Consider the following 14,090-nt stretch of genomic DNA (forward strand, 5'->3'; position numbering starts at 1 on the left):
TCGTGGAGTCGCCCTGGCCCCAGTCAGCGTCCCGGACCTACATACAAGAAGGGACTCCAGGGACGGCCCATTTCTGGCAACGAAAAACAATCACTGCCCCAAGCACAGCAGCCCGGGTCCCTCTGGTGAGCCCTGCTCTTCGCTGGCTCTGTGGGGAGGCTTCGGTCACCAGTCAGCAAAGCGGCTCGGGTGGCCCGTTTCACCAAGGTGCTGGCACCATCGGGCCCACCCAGGGAGTGCCAGGAGCCACCTCCAGGCCCACCCATCCCACATGCCTGGTGCCTGGAGGAGACTCTTTGGGAATCCCCCAAAGCGAAAGGCCCACCTAGGGGTGGAGGCAAGAAGCTGGGCAGGGACCTCGTGGAAAGGAAGTGCATCCAGATGGAGACTGCCCACCCAACCTGGGCCCCCCCCCGCTGGGAATGAGTGCGGCAGTTGCCCTGCTTGGTAAGAAACTGAGGAAACCGTGGGAATTCCGCTGGGCTTCGCGGGGGCAGTGGCCGTGGTACAGCGGTTTGAGTTCAGGGAAACGGAGCCAAGCAGCCCCTTTGGAAGCGGGACCCCTGCTCTGGGCCCCAGACCAGGGGTGCATTGGAGGGTCTCTACCACTGTGTCCGTGGTGGCGAGGCCAGGTTCACGGACTCATCCACAGACGGCACGAGACACCAAGCCAGCCTTAGCGGAAGCCTGGGACTGGCGGAGGGAGGGCTGTGGATTTGCGAAAACCCCGAACAGATTTAGAGAAGCCTTCGCGCCGGGACTGCTCCGGGGCACCAAGCACCTGGCTGGTTCGTGCCGCCTGCGTTGGCCGGGACTCGGCGTTGGGTGCCCCGCGCGGTGCTTCCAGTCGCCTTTCTCGCGGAGCTCCGCGCGCCCAGCTTGATCCGGTCACGTGGCAACGCGGCCGCAGCCCCGGCGCTGACCCCGAGGGGAGGGCCCCGCGAGGGAAGGGGTGGTGCGGCGGGGGCGGGCCGGGGCGGGCCGGGGCGGGGCGGCCCGGAGGCGCGGCCGGAGCACCGGGATTCCCTGAGGAACCGCGCGGACCCCGACTCCCAGTCTCCAGCCCGCCTGTCGCCGCCTGCCGCGCCCGCGCCCTCTGCGCCCTCCGGTCCTCACGACCAGCCGGTGAGTACCCAGCCGGGCCTGGCCGCGCGCCCCTCCCCAGCCTGGCGCCTTCCCCCAGCGCCCAGACCCTGCGTCCTGCGGACCTGCCGGGTTTCTCCTTCTCAGCGCCCACCATGCCCACCCGGGAACCTCCGAAGCCCCGGCTGTGGAGGAGGTGAGCTCGACGTTCCCGCTGCACCCGGGATGCCCCCATGAGCCGCTCCGAGCAGCCCCCGCCCCCTGCCGTCTGTCCCCGCAGGCTCCAGGACCCGCCCCAAGAACCGCCGGGCTGGGGAATGAGGAGCGTGGCCTGAGCAACAGCACCTGCGGGGCACAGCGGCCGTGACCTGACACCCGTCCCTCTTCCCTGCAGGTCAAGGCCGCGCCAGGGAAGATGTACCAGAGCCTGGCGCTGGCCCCGAGCCCCAGCCAGACCGCCTACGCGGATTCGGGGGCCTTTCTGCACACCCCGGGCGCCGGCTCCCCGGTGTTCGTGCCGCCGGCGCGCGTCCCCTCCATGCTGCCCTACCTGCCGGCGTGTGAGCCGTGCCCGCAGGCTCCCGCGATCGCCGGGCATCCCGGCTGGGCACAGGCAGCCGCGGCGGACTCGTCGGCGTTCGGCTCCGGCAGCCCGCACCCGCCAGCCGCTCCGCCGCCCGGGGCCACCGCCTTCCCCTTTGCGCACAGCACCCCGGGACCTGGCGGCGGCGGCGGCGCAGGGGCCCGGGACGGCGGCGCCTTTCAGGGCGCGATGCTGGCTCGCGAGCAGTACCCGGCTCCGCTCGGGCGGCCCGTGGGCTCCTCGTACCCCACCGCGTACCCGGCCTACGTGAGCACCGAGGTGGCCCCGTCTTGGACCTCTGGACCCTTGGACGGCAGCGTCCTGCACAGCCTACAGGCCCGCCCAGCTGGCCTCCCGGGCCACAGAGTCACCTTCGGTGAGTGCGGGACTGGGAGGTGGCTCCACTGACTGGGGTCCTGGGTGCTGGCCGTACTGGGGTGCAAACCCGCACCCTACGAAATGCACCCCCCCCAGAGTCAGGGCTTTCCCAGCCGGCTCCGGCTCCGACACCAGCATGGGGCGGGCCCAGAACCCCCGGGACGCGTAAACCTGGACGGAACGCAGCGGCTGCCACCCCGAGATGAAAACACCGTCCTGAGTTTCTTTTTGCACACCTCTATATTTCTACTTTTCATTCATCCAAACCCAATATTCTGGGATCGTGCCATTTAGAGCCTACGTCTTAAACGTTTTTATGAAAAGTTTTGGAAATGATTATTTTTTAAAGCCCAAAATACCAGTTTATCTAAGTAAACCACCACATTCATCTCTGTTCTAGAATGTTTATGTATTCTAATTTGAGACCCAGTTGCAATCGCTCTCCAGGGTATAAATTTGAGTAATCGGACTCCAGGCCCTTAAAGCGGAGAGTTGCTCCCCATCCCTCCCTCCTGAGTCGCGGGCGCCACCGACTCTTTCTCACCCCACCCTCAAAACTGAGGGCCACGCCTTTTTTTGCTGCCCCAGTCTTTTAGCCTACACCCCGCCCCCAGCTCCTCAGCGCAGGAAGCGGGATCCACTTGGCCGGGCCGCCAGGGTGCCCCACGCCTGGCGCCCACCCCTGGCCAGGCGATGATTGATCCCCGCCCCGCCCCCACCCGGCGCCCAAGTGTCTCCAGCGCCTGGCCAGGTCTGGAGGGGGCCAGGAGTCCTCGCCCCAGCAGCTCAAGTGGGAGGACGGTGCTGAGACCGCAAAAGCTGACAGTGAAGGCACCGCGGTCCTCGTGGGATCCCGCAATCCGATTCGGCCTCACTGCCACTGCCCGCCCTCCAGATCGACTCACTTTGCAGAGGACAAGGCCCTCGTCCTCTGCCAGTGTAGACGCTCCTGCCTCCCTAGAGAATCAAAATTACCAATGCTGGTGCTGGATCCTGTTCAGAGTGGGGCAATTCCCTGTCACCTGCCCCGAGGTTGGATTTATTCACCCTCCCCCCACCTTTTAAAGCAGCCCTGAGGAGTGATTGAGACCTGGCATGAACTTCACTGTGTGTAAACTTAAACTTAGAAAAGAAAGTTAGGTAAAGTAGATTTTGAAGCAAAATAAAATAAAGGCACAAAAAGGAAGGGAAGGAGAAGGTGCTGCAGACATGGCGGCTCCCAGGAAGGGGCAGAGCCTCACCCAGCAGCCGCCCGCCTTCCCGCAGCGGCTGACCTCCTGGAGGAGTTCCCCGGCGAGGGGCGCGAGTGTGTCAACTGCGGGGCCCTGTCCACGCCGCTGTGGCGCCGGGACGGCACCGGCCACTACCTGTGCAACGCCTGCGGTCTCTACCACAAGATGAACGGCGTCAACCGGCCCCTCACGCGGCCGCAGAAGCGCCTGGTGAGTGCGGGCAGCCACAGGGCAGGAGGGGGCGGCGCTTCTGCGGCCATGGCCTGGGCGCCAGGGGAGCCCCAGGAGGCCCGGGTGGGGTGGCAGCGCCCGGTCCACTGTCACGGGCCCCCTGGGCTGGAGGCCACGCGCTCGCCGTGTCTGCGGGGTCTCCCAAGCTCGGCCCTGAACCTCCTGGGCAGGGGATCGCTCTGCCCCCGCTGTGGGCTCGGCCCTGTGGCTCCAAGGGGCTTTGGGCTGGCCAGGGCGGGGGGGCGCAGAGAGGCAAGGTGACCTGACCCCAGGGAGGGGACTGGAGGGGAAAGTGGCTGCTGAGTGCGGGCTTTGTTGGAGGACGTTGAATGTTACGGGGGAGGGACCCTGGGCCCGCTGCCTCTGATACTGCGAGGATGGGATGAGACCAGGTCTGTGGCAGTTCCCTGGGCGAAACTTGTTTTCACTTTTGGTTTCTTCTGCTGTATGGCTGGGTGGCCAGCAAGGGACTGGGAGCCCGACTTCTGCCCCCAGCACGGCAGAGTCCCAGAAGCAGCGTAAAGGTTTCAAGTTCCTTTGTTCTCTACCATTTCACAGGCAAATCTTTAAATAGTTTTTTTTTTTTTAATTTTATTTATTTATTTACGGCTGTGTTGGGTCTTCGTTTCTGTGTGAGGGCTTTCTCTAGTTGCGGCGAGCGGGGGCCACTCTTCATCGCGGTGCGCGGGCCTCTCACTATCACGGCCTCTCTTGTTGCGGAGCACAGGCTCCAGACGCACAGGCTCAGTAGTTGTGGCTCACGGGCCTAGTCGCTCCGCGGCATGTGGGATCTTCCCAGACCAGGGCTCGAACCCGTCACAGGCAAATTTTGATGCTCAAGTAATTTTGTAAATAAGTGGCAGGGCCCGCCGATGTCGGCCAGCTGTCCAGTCAGTGAGGCCGCGGTGGCTCCCGGTTCCAGGTCCAGGCAGGGTTGTGTTTCTGGGCTGATGCTGGTGTGAGCCCTGTAGGGCCAGGCGGCTGGTTCTGGTGTGTCGGGCCCCGAGGAGTGTGGAAGGGCTTTCCGTGGCTGATGCTGTGGGATGGCCGTGCCATGGCTGCTGGTCTGGGCCACGGGGCGGTCGGGTGCTGGCCTTTACTGGAAATTCGAAGGCCCGGCTATGGCAGCGCCGGGGCCAGACGCTTTGAGGCCCCAAGCTGGGTGGGCAGGAAGCAGGACTGACTCGGTCGGGCAGCTTGAGGGCAGCCGCTGTTTTCCTTCCTCTGATCTGGCCTGGCGTTTGGGGCTCTGCGGGTCCCCCAACCTCCATCCACCCATGCTGTGCCTCTCAGAGGAAGGGGGGGCGAGTCCACATCACCCCAAGTCTCGTCTCTGCCCCTGTGATCATGCCCCCAACCCCAGGCGTGCTGCACCGGCCTGATGTCTGGTGTGGCCTCAGGGAAGGGGAAACTGAGGCCAAGGGACAGGGTCCTGGGGCTGGGTGCAACCCAGACCTGACCCCGAGCAGCAGACCGGTCCTCTCCTCTGGCTCCCTGCACTGTCCCCAGGCCAAGCCCTAAACTGGGTGCCGAGGAGGCACTGCTGAACGGGAGATGCAGGGCTCCCTGCCTCTACCCACACCCCTCGCAGGGCTCAGCTCCCAGCAGAAAATTCCTGACTTGGCGGGGGCGGTGGGCCAGGGCCACCATCTCCACCTTGAGGCGTTTACCGTCACATCAGCCGGATGACCACCCGGGGCTCCGAGACACTGAGTGACTTCCCTGGGCATGCAGCCCGCTGACGGCCAGCCCTGGGCTCGGACCAGGACTGTGGCCTCAGGCTCCCATGAGCGCCCCACTCAGGCTGAGCCCCCTGCCCCAGCCCTGGGTCTTCTTGCCCAGGCTGCTGCGAGATGAATTCAGGGGCTGCCCCCTGGCCTGCTGGGAAGGTCAATTAGACGGCGTGTGCAGAGCACTTGGACGGCCGTGGCCGGTGTGGGTGGGCTGGCGTCGGCCACTTGGCCTGGCGAGGCCCGTTTCGTAGTTGAGGACGTGGGATATTCCGCTTTGGGGGGCCCCCAGGGTGAGGGATCTCTGCATGCCTGCTTGTCTCCCCGAGGCCACAGGGTCGGCCCGGCCCTGGTCACCCCTGAGTCCAGGCCCACGTGGATCTGATTGTAGAACACGCCCAGGAAGCGTTTGCCCAGTGGGGCTGGGCCCGGGGGCTTTCTCAGGGCCCCTCTGCTCCCCGTCCCTCCCTGAGCAGGATCCTAGGGGGTTCCTCTGACTGGCTGCGGGGGGCCCACCTGTCACTCAGGGCGGGCGGCCCCACCGCTTGCCCGGCGGCTGGTCCTGGCAGGGCCAGGCTCGCTGCGAAAACCCTGAGATTCTTGCAGTCCTGAGACCAGAGCCCGGGCCGCGTGCTCCTGGCCATGGGGGCTGGGCCGGTCCCCCCAGACTTGCCCCCGCTCCAGTGCCTCGGTCCCCCTCGCGTGTGGGCAGAAGTGATGCCCCGGAAGGGCCTCTCCGGGAAGAACTAATCCTCCCCTTCTTTCAAATAATTCCAAACGTCCTAGAAGCTTGTCACCAAGAATACAGGAATGTGACGGTAACAAGCGTGCCCCCGTTCCCGGTAGGAACCCGTGTCTTTTTTACCCTTTGCCTCCCATGTGCCTCCTCAGTCATAGGCTGGGGGGTTACACCTTGGACCCGAGGCTTCCATCAGTGTAGACGAGCAGGGAGGGTGGTCCTGTCCCTGCGGCCAGGGGCTCTACGAGCACCCCTCGGCCCGGCCTGACCCCAAAACGTCGGAGCCCAGCAGCCAGGGTCCGCGGACAGCAGGCCCGTTAGCCCGAGGCCGGCTCTGACGCCAGCTCCGGGACGTGGCCGGTGCCACGGAGGGCCCAGCATCCTTCGAAGGCTCACCGACCCACGTGCTCCTGCCTGCACAGCCCGCCTCACAGACTGGTGTCCTCAGCTCGCTTTGCCCCGAGCAATGCCGGGCTCCCGCCCTCCATCAGGTTGCGTCCCCGCGTCTCCCCTGCCAAGAGCGTCCAGAGGACCCGTTTGAAACGAGAGCATCTTTGCGGCTCCACCACCTGCAACCTTTACTTTCCCAGCCGCATCTCCACCTCTCCGCCAGCCCCCCACCCAGCTCTGCGCTGCCCACCGCCCTGATTCCCCTGGACGTCCGGATGCTCGTGGAGCCTGGAGCTCAGGCAGGCTCTGCTGCTGGCTTTGAAGTTGCACTTCTTTTGAAAAGAGCAGACCAAAAAGGAAAAACGAAACGAAACCTGGAGAGGCCCCGCAGTTAGGGGCCCTGAGAGTGGCCAGGCCTGGCCGTCTGTCCCGACAGCGAGTGAGGAAGGACAGAGGGAGGCTCCGGGCGTCCAGGGGGTGCAGGCAGCCCCGGGGACGTGACCCCTGAGTGTGTTCAGCCAAGGAAGGAGGTGCTGTCCACGCCGGGACCACCCCCGCACCTCTGGCCCCTCATTGTCTGAGCCTCAGTTCCCCCCCGTAAAACGCAGGCAGCTGAGGGGATGGAAAAAGATAAACAAGCAAGCACTGCGAGAATTTTTTCAAGGTCATTCTTTTTTCCCATTTTCGTGATTTTAATCTAATTTCCAGTTTCTCGATTTTAATTTATGCTCGCTGGAGAGAGGTTCCAGTGTGGCTTCCAGATTCCCCTGCACCCCCAGGGTCTGGGTGATGGGTTCACACCACCTGGGCTTGTGTCCTGCCTACACGCGGTCCAGCTGCTGTAGCTTCTCCCCAGGACCCACAGCAGTGCATGTAGCTCCGCTGCTTCCACAATGCACAGGCGACCGTGGGGGACGCTTGGGGTGCACGTGTGTCTGCGGTCGTGCCCACGTGTGTGCAGCCTTGCGGTCGTGCTGTTGGAAACAGTGCTGACGTGAAGCCTTCGCGTGGGTCTCTTTACACCGTTGCGGGAGTGTTTCGGTAGGAAGGATTTTAGTAGGAAGTGGCCTGACGGCCGGCCAAGGAGACAGCATTCCTGTGATTCCTACAGGAATGATGCTAAAATTTTGGGGGAATGTGAGATGGCAATGTGAACTCTAAGGGAGCAGCTGTTGGTAAAAGACCCTGAGGGTCCCAGCTGGATTGGGAGGAGGGGCCTCAGGCCATGGTCCCCCCTTTGGTCTGAAGGCACAGCTGGAGTTGGGGACCGCGATGGGGCCCAAGAAGGTAGGTTAGGGTCACCAGATAAAATACAGAATGCACAGTTAGATGTGAATTTCAGATAAACAACGAATAGCGTTTTAGAATAAATATGTCCCAAATGTTGCATGGGGCATGCTTACACAAAATATTTGCTGCTTATCTGAAATTCACATCGAGCTGGGCATCCTGTTTGTTTGTTTGTTTGCTAAATCTGGGAACCCTGGGGAGGTCCCAAGGCCTCCTCCCACCTTAGGAAGATGGATGGACTCGGGGTCAGGGGATCCTGGGCCGGGGCAGGCAGCAGGGCTGGGAGTGGGCCCGGGAGAGCAGGGGGCCTCCGTGTGGGCACAGCTCCCCGCAGCCAAGAGGCAGGTGGAAGGGAGGGAAGGGAGCAGAGAGGGGGAGACTCGAACTGTGTCCAGTAAAAGCAGCTGCTTTCTAGACAAGATCAGGATGTGGCCGCCGTCTTCCCAGGGAGGCCCTCCGGCTGGGGGCCTGCTTGACCCCAGGGCCAGGGCTGCTGCCTCAGAGTGTGTCCCACCATCCGTCCCTTCCGCTTCTGCTGGGCCTGGGCCAGCCGCCAGCTCTCTCCACTCCAGCAGGTGCACAGGTCCCACCCCTAGGAACCCTGGGGAGACCACTGGAGATGGGGCCAGGCTGGACATCAGGCTGGACACACAGCCGTGGCCTAGAGGCCGCTGGCCAGAGGATGGGGTCTCCCCAGCCAGGCCGGGAGCTCCCGCCCTGCCCTCCCTCTGAGCCTCCAAGGCCTCGTCCCTTCCTTGTCTTGTGGCCCTTTTGTCCCAGATCCTGGGGCAGAGTCCTGCCTGGAGACCGGAGGCTGAGCCTTAGATTAAACAGGGCGGAATTCCCTGGAGCCTCTGGCGGCCGCCTGGGCCTGGGGGAGGGGAGGGCGAGGAGGCGTTTCCAGTCTGCGTTTTCTTAGGAACGGCTGGTGCCGGGGTCTCCAGACGGGCCCCACTCTCCCTCCCGGGCCAGTCACAGGGAGAGCCTGTGCCCTCGAACAGCTGACAGCCTGGGGGAAGGGGGTGGGCAGGAGACGGTCGGCAAGTCTGGCAGCTCGGTCAGTGCAGAAGGAAGGACCCCAGAGACGGCAGACAGACGGGGCAACTGAGGCTGCTGCCGACAGCTCAGCCCTACCCCGGGACAGATTCCTTTTGTGGCTTCTTTCGTCCATCTTGCTTTTGGTTGCCCTCTGGCTCGGTCCTGGGCTGGAGAGTACTGAGGAGAGAACACACGTCCTTGGGACGATTTTGAGTGTGGAGTCTCACGGGCTTCTGTCCTGGTGCCCCGGGGTGCCACTGAAACACCGTAGCGGATGTGACTTGGTCTGACCGCAGCTGCCACGGGGAGGTCGGGGTAGAGACCCTGCATCACTGTGGTCCGGGCGAGGGGGCAGGGGACTGGACCAGACAGGGGCCATGCAAACGAGGGAAAAGGTCAGACAGATTCAGGGCATCTGAGGGCAGGGGCTGGGGAGAGGAAAGGGCAGACCCCCGAGGACGAAGTCTCGGGGGGACGGGGCTGGGGAGGGGTGTGCCACCTGCAGGCTGTGCTGGGGGGGGAGGGAGGGGCTTTGGACCTGAGGTGCCTTGGGGGGCCCTGGGCAGCACAGAGCGTCTGGAGCTCCCAGACTGCAGGGGACAGGACCCCATGCACACACCGAAATGTGAGTCGGGCAGAATCCTTGCCTGGGAGAGAGGGGCTGGGCTCTGGGAGCTCGAGGACCTTGAGCTGGTGGGAGGACAGGGGTCAGGCCTCTGACAGCTGCTCCCCAGCCAGCCAGCCAGCCAGCTCGGCAGAGCCCCTGGACCCCCGGGCTCGTTAGGCCCCGATTCCTGGGTGAGCACTGTCTGGGGCCCGCTGGGCCCCCACGTGCAGGGAGGTTTGGGGACCCTGGTTGGATACGGACCTGGGAGGTCGGCCTCTGCAAGGTTCTGGAAGGGCCGTCTTGCCCCAGTATGAGGCATGTGAGCAGCAAGGCAGGGGTGGGCATCGGGGACCCGCAGCCCACAGTCCGGCGCAGAGCTGCTGAGCTGAGCATGGGCTCAGAGCGCCAAGTCTTGGGAGGCAAGGCCCAGAGGGACCGGCAGACCCCCTGGATGTTCAGCCCGGGGCCTGACCCGAGGGCGGCACTGTGACTCCCAAGGCTGTGCTCCACCACAGAAATACGGGGCTAAGGCCCAGCGTTGGTTAAAAAGAGGCCTCAACAGACACCCAGCTGCCTGTCTGTGCTGGGCTCTTCACGAGATCCTGACCCCACAGGAGGCCTGTGGCAGGTCTACTGTCACCCCCATTTTACTGATAGGGAAGCTGAGGCCCAGAAAAGTGAAGTGACCTGTCCCAGGGCTAGCAGGGCGCCAGGTCGAGGCTCCGAGGAATCCCGGGCAGGCCTCAGGCCCTTAGCGCCCAAAGGCCTTCTCACCCAGCCCCATGCGGCCCCCAGCCCCGAGCCCAGCGTCCATCCCTCCCGCCCAGGTGCACCTGCCCCGCTGAGCCGAGCAGCAGGGCCCCAGCCCCCAGCCCTGCTCAGCCCAGCCTCCTGTCCACAGTCCTCCTCACGCCGGGCCGGTCTCTGCTGCACCAACTGCCACACCACCAACACCACGCTCTGGCGGCGCAACGTGGATGGCGAGCCGGTGTGCAATGCCTGCGGGCTCTACATGAAGCTGCACGGGGTGAGCAGGACCCTCCCTGGCCCGAGACGGGGCTGAGGAGCAGGGCAGGGGTGTGGATCAGGCTGGGCCTGAGCTGAGCGTGTACACGCCTGTACACACGTGGCCCCACTGCCTGCACGTGCCCGCGTGTCACTGTGAGGCCCGTGGTACAGATGGGCTCACAGAGGCCGGAACATCACTGTGGCTTCCCCGCAGCCGTTCAGCCTGGGGCAGAGGCTGGACACCCCCAGAGCCCTCCTGGCCCCCTGGCTCCCGGAGGCTGGGGTGGGACGGGCCTGGAGGAGAGTGCCAAGCCCGGGGGTAGCAGCTCCCCAAACAGGGCCGCAGGAGTGACCAGCTCTGCAGGGCTGAGATCGAGGCAGGTGACCATGCCAAGAGGCCCCAGGGGTGAGCACAGACAGGGAGCAGCCGTTCACCACCTGCCAACCCCACCAGGTACCGCGGCCCCTGGCGATGAAGAAGGAAAGCATCCAGACACGGAAACGGAAGCCGAAGAACATCTCCAAGGCCAAAGGCTCTTCAGGTTCATGGGCCAGGGCTGTGGGAGGCCGAGAGGGAGCCCAGGCCCCCAGGCCCTCCAGTGAGGCACACCTTCTCCCTATGGAATCACTTTGAGTATCTCACATTCCACCATTAGAGATTCACATGTTTGGTGCAAGCATCATCGTCCTGAAGTGCAAATAACCCCCATTGTCCTGGGATGGTCTGGTCTGGGGAGGGGCTGGGGTGGCGGGAGTTCACCCAGCCGTGGGGCAGGAGGTCCAGTGGAGGAAGCCACATCCAGCACCTCCAACCCCCCGCGTGACCAAGGCAACCAGATCTGGCAGCTTCTGTAAATGCCCTGCCTTCCCTCCCAGGATCCGCAGGGAACACCACAACCTCCCCGCCGGCCTCTGTCCCTGACCTGGAGATCTCAGCTGCCACTTTGAAACCTGAGCCCAGTCTGGCATCCCCTTCGTGCCCCGGGCCCAGCGTCACCTCCCAGGTAAGGAGGTCAGGGTGGGGTGGGGTGCCCAGAGCTGGCTCCCAGGCACCTCCTGGGGGAACCCTGGCACCCCAGCCAGGTCAGGGCCCCCACGGGCCCCTGCCGGAAGCTTGGGGCTGGACACGCAGCTGGCCGCTGGTGCCAGGAGCTGACCTGTGGCCGACGCCGGCTGAGAGCCCCTGTTGATCCTCCCAAGGGGTCCCACCCCCATTCCAGGGGCTGAGGAGCCCCCTTAGGGCAAATCGCCCTGTCACAGGGCTCCCGACCTCAAGGGAGCCGGCCACTGTTCCCGAGCCTCACCCGTGCCGTGTCCTCCCTGCAGGCCTCCCCGCAGGTGGACGACACCCTGGCCCCCAGCCACTTGGAGTTCAAATTTGAGCCCGAGGACTTTGCCTTGCCATCTGCAGCCCTGGGCCCCCAGGCCGGCCTCGGCGGGACCCTGCGCCAGGAGGCCTGGTGTGCGCTGGCCTTGGCCTAGGTCCCCGGGCCCCCACCAGGACCCACCTCGCTACTTCTTTGCTCCAGCTCAGCAGAGAGACCGCCAGGCCGGACGCCGGAAGAGACTGGAGCCAGCCGGACCTGGAGGACTTCTGTGCAGACGGCAGTCGGGCCCCAGAGCAGGAGGAAGGCTGGTGGGAGAAGGGCTTGAGCCCCTCCCCGGACAGCAAGGGACCCCCAAATGTAGGGCAAGGCTCTGAACCATACCAGCCACTCTGGCCACGGCTGACTGGGGCTCCCACACCGACTTGACTTCTGTCCTCAAGGCTCACCATCATCATGTTTACAGGTTGCAGCCGCTGGAAAAACCCCACCTTCCTGTTGTAAAACCAGGATCACAGGTGAAATCACTGAGGCCGGGCAGGTAACAGGGATGAGGAGGGCACCCAGATGGGGGGCCTCCTGAGGCCTCGGGCTGTCCATTTCCCACGTTGGACCATAGAGCCACGGCACAGAGACCTTGCCCTCCTCGGAGCACGGGATGGCCAGAGACAGATGTGCAGGTCGTGCACTGTACTGGGACGCCACCCCAGGGGGAGGCCGTTCACATCGTGGTCATCGTGGGCTTGTATTTATTTGGACGGTTTTCCCAGACCGGGCAGTAAAGGGCCTTGTTCTGACTGAATCTGTGGATTGTAACCATTTCTGATGGGCAGAGTACCCGGGGCCCAGTTCTGACCCACGCGGGCACTCTCGGGGCTGGTGGTTGGGTGACCACAGGTCCTGGCTCACCTGGGACTGCCCCAGCAGAATTATCAATAACACCCCCTTTCACGTACAAAGCCGTCCCCTCCCAGGGCTGGGTGATAAATTAGTTAGTCGGGGCACTGGTTAGGGGCAGCTGTGCCCACGGGGCTGATGAATGGCTACTAACAGCCTGAGGGCAGAGGCAGGGGGGAGGGGAGGAGGCTGCCCTACAGAGGGGCCACAGCGTCCCTCCGTCCCATTGCTGCCCTTCACCGACAAGAACTTCGGATTTTTCCACGGAAGCCAGAAACCTGGCTTTTTTTTTTTTAATGTAAAGTCTTCCAAATGAAAGCTTTCCCCCCCCCCAACTTCCAATTCGATTCAAAAATCTTTCAAATTTTGCGAGCCATCGAAACCAGCCACCATTGCGCCTTCCTATTTAAAACATCTCTTTCATATTTAAAAATCCTCCTCCTTGGTGGCAGCTTCCCGAATGTGTTCCTTCATCCTGAACTTGTACCTCGAGATTCAACCAGCTCAATTTCCACGTGTTGTTGTCTTTTTTTTTTTTTTAAGACAAATGCCGCCATAAGAAAAAAAATGTAAAATAAAGATTTCAATTTTGCTTGCCTCTCCCCATCACCTGTGGGATTCCTGGCCTCGCCTAGAAACGCATCTCTGGGGGCCGGGCTGCTGGACCTCACTAGCCACTCTGCGTCACGTCAGGAGCTCTCAAGGGCATCAGTAGGACTTGATGAGACCCGTGAACACTGGGTGGCTTCGAGGTCACCACCAGCACGAGGACAGGACACTGGGTGGGGCAGGCAGGGCCCAGCCTGGGGACAACACTGTGAGAAGTCATCACTTCAGGGTCAGGCAGACTCGGGTCAAGTCCCTGTCCTGCCCCCTACTGCCCTCCTGGCCCGGGGTAGGGGGACACAGAGCAAGCCAAGATTTGGGCAGTGGTGGCCCCAGTGGCCCCATGTGGGTCTCGTGCCTCTGACTGGAGCACAGCAGGTAGTGTTGGGTGAACCCTGGGGACGCGGGGGCACAAGGCATGAATCAGGCCCCCTGTGTTGAGGGCACCGGCCCCTCTCACCATCTGGGTGTCCCCACGAAGTCACGAGCCTCTGTGCCTCGGTCCCGACTGTGATCGGGGACCCCCACCCTCCCACACGGAGGGCTGCAGCACGGACCACCCAGATCCGGACAACCTGAGGGGCCAGTAAAATGCAGACACTCAGGGCCGGGGGTCAGATTGGTGACAGGCGGGACCTGGGGACCTGCATGTTCACAAGCACTCGGGGCCCTTGGCAGCCACACTGAGATCCATGTGACCAGGGCCAGGCGGCAGAGGAAATGCCTCGGGGACGGGGTCTGGAGCAGAGCACAGCCAGCTCTCTCCAGAGCGGGCTGGATGGGAGATGGGAACTGAGGGGCCTGCAAGGGCTGTGCCCGTGGGCGCTCGTGCTGGGTGGGCCAGAGGTTAGGCCGCTGCCATCTCGTCCCCGCGCCACAGGCCTGGGGCCGCCTTCCCGGGAGCCCACCCACAGATGAGGAAAAAAGCACAGAAAGGGTCGCCCTGCTCAGGG

At 63.6% G+C, this 14,090-nt stretch overlaps 1 protein-coding gene across 1 annotated transcript; it reads left to right on the top strand.

Moving 5' to 3' along the window:
- Window positions 1-1,035: 1,035 nt before the first annotated feature.
- Window positions 1,036-13,473, top strand: GATA5 (GATA binding protein 5). The gene is made up of 7 exons (XM_082359785.1): window positions 1,036-1,125; window positions 1,478-2,042; window positions 3,311-3,486; window positions 10,203-10,328; window positions 10,764-10,851; window positions 11,186-11,313; window positions 11,636-13,473. Exons 2-7 carry the CDS (start codon window positions 1,499-1,501, stop codon window positions 11,789-11,791), a joined length of 1,218 nt encoding a protein of 405 aa, XP_082215911.1. The 5' UTR covers window positions 1,036-1,125; window positions 1,478-1,498; the 3' UTR covers window positions 11,792-13,473.
- Window positions 13,474-14,090: the final 617 nt, after the last annotated feature.

This window comes from Balaenoptera borealis (genome assembly GCF_965194805.1).
Source record: "Balaenoptera borealis genome assembly, chromosome: 16".
Lineage (NCBI taxonomy): Eukaryota > Metazoa > Chordata > Mammalia > Artiodactyla > Balaenopteridae > Balaenoptera > Balaenoptera borealis.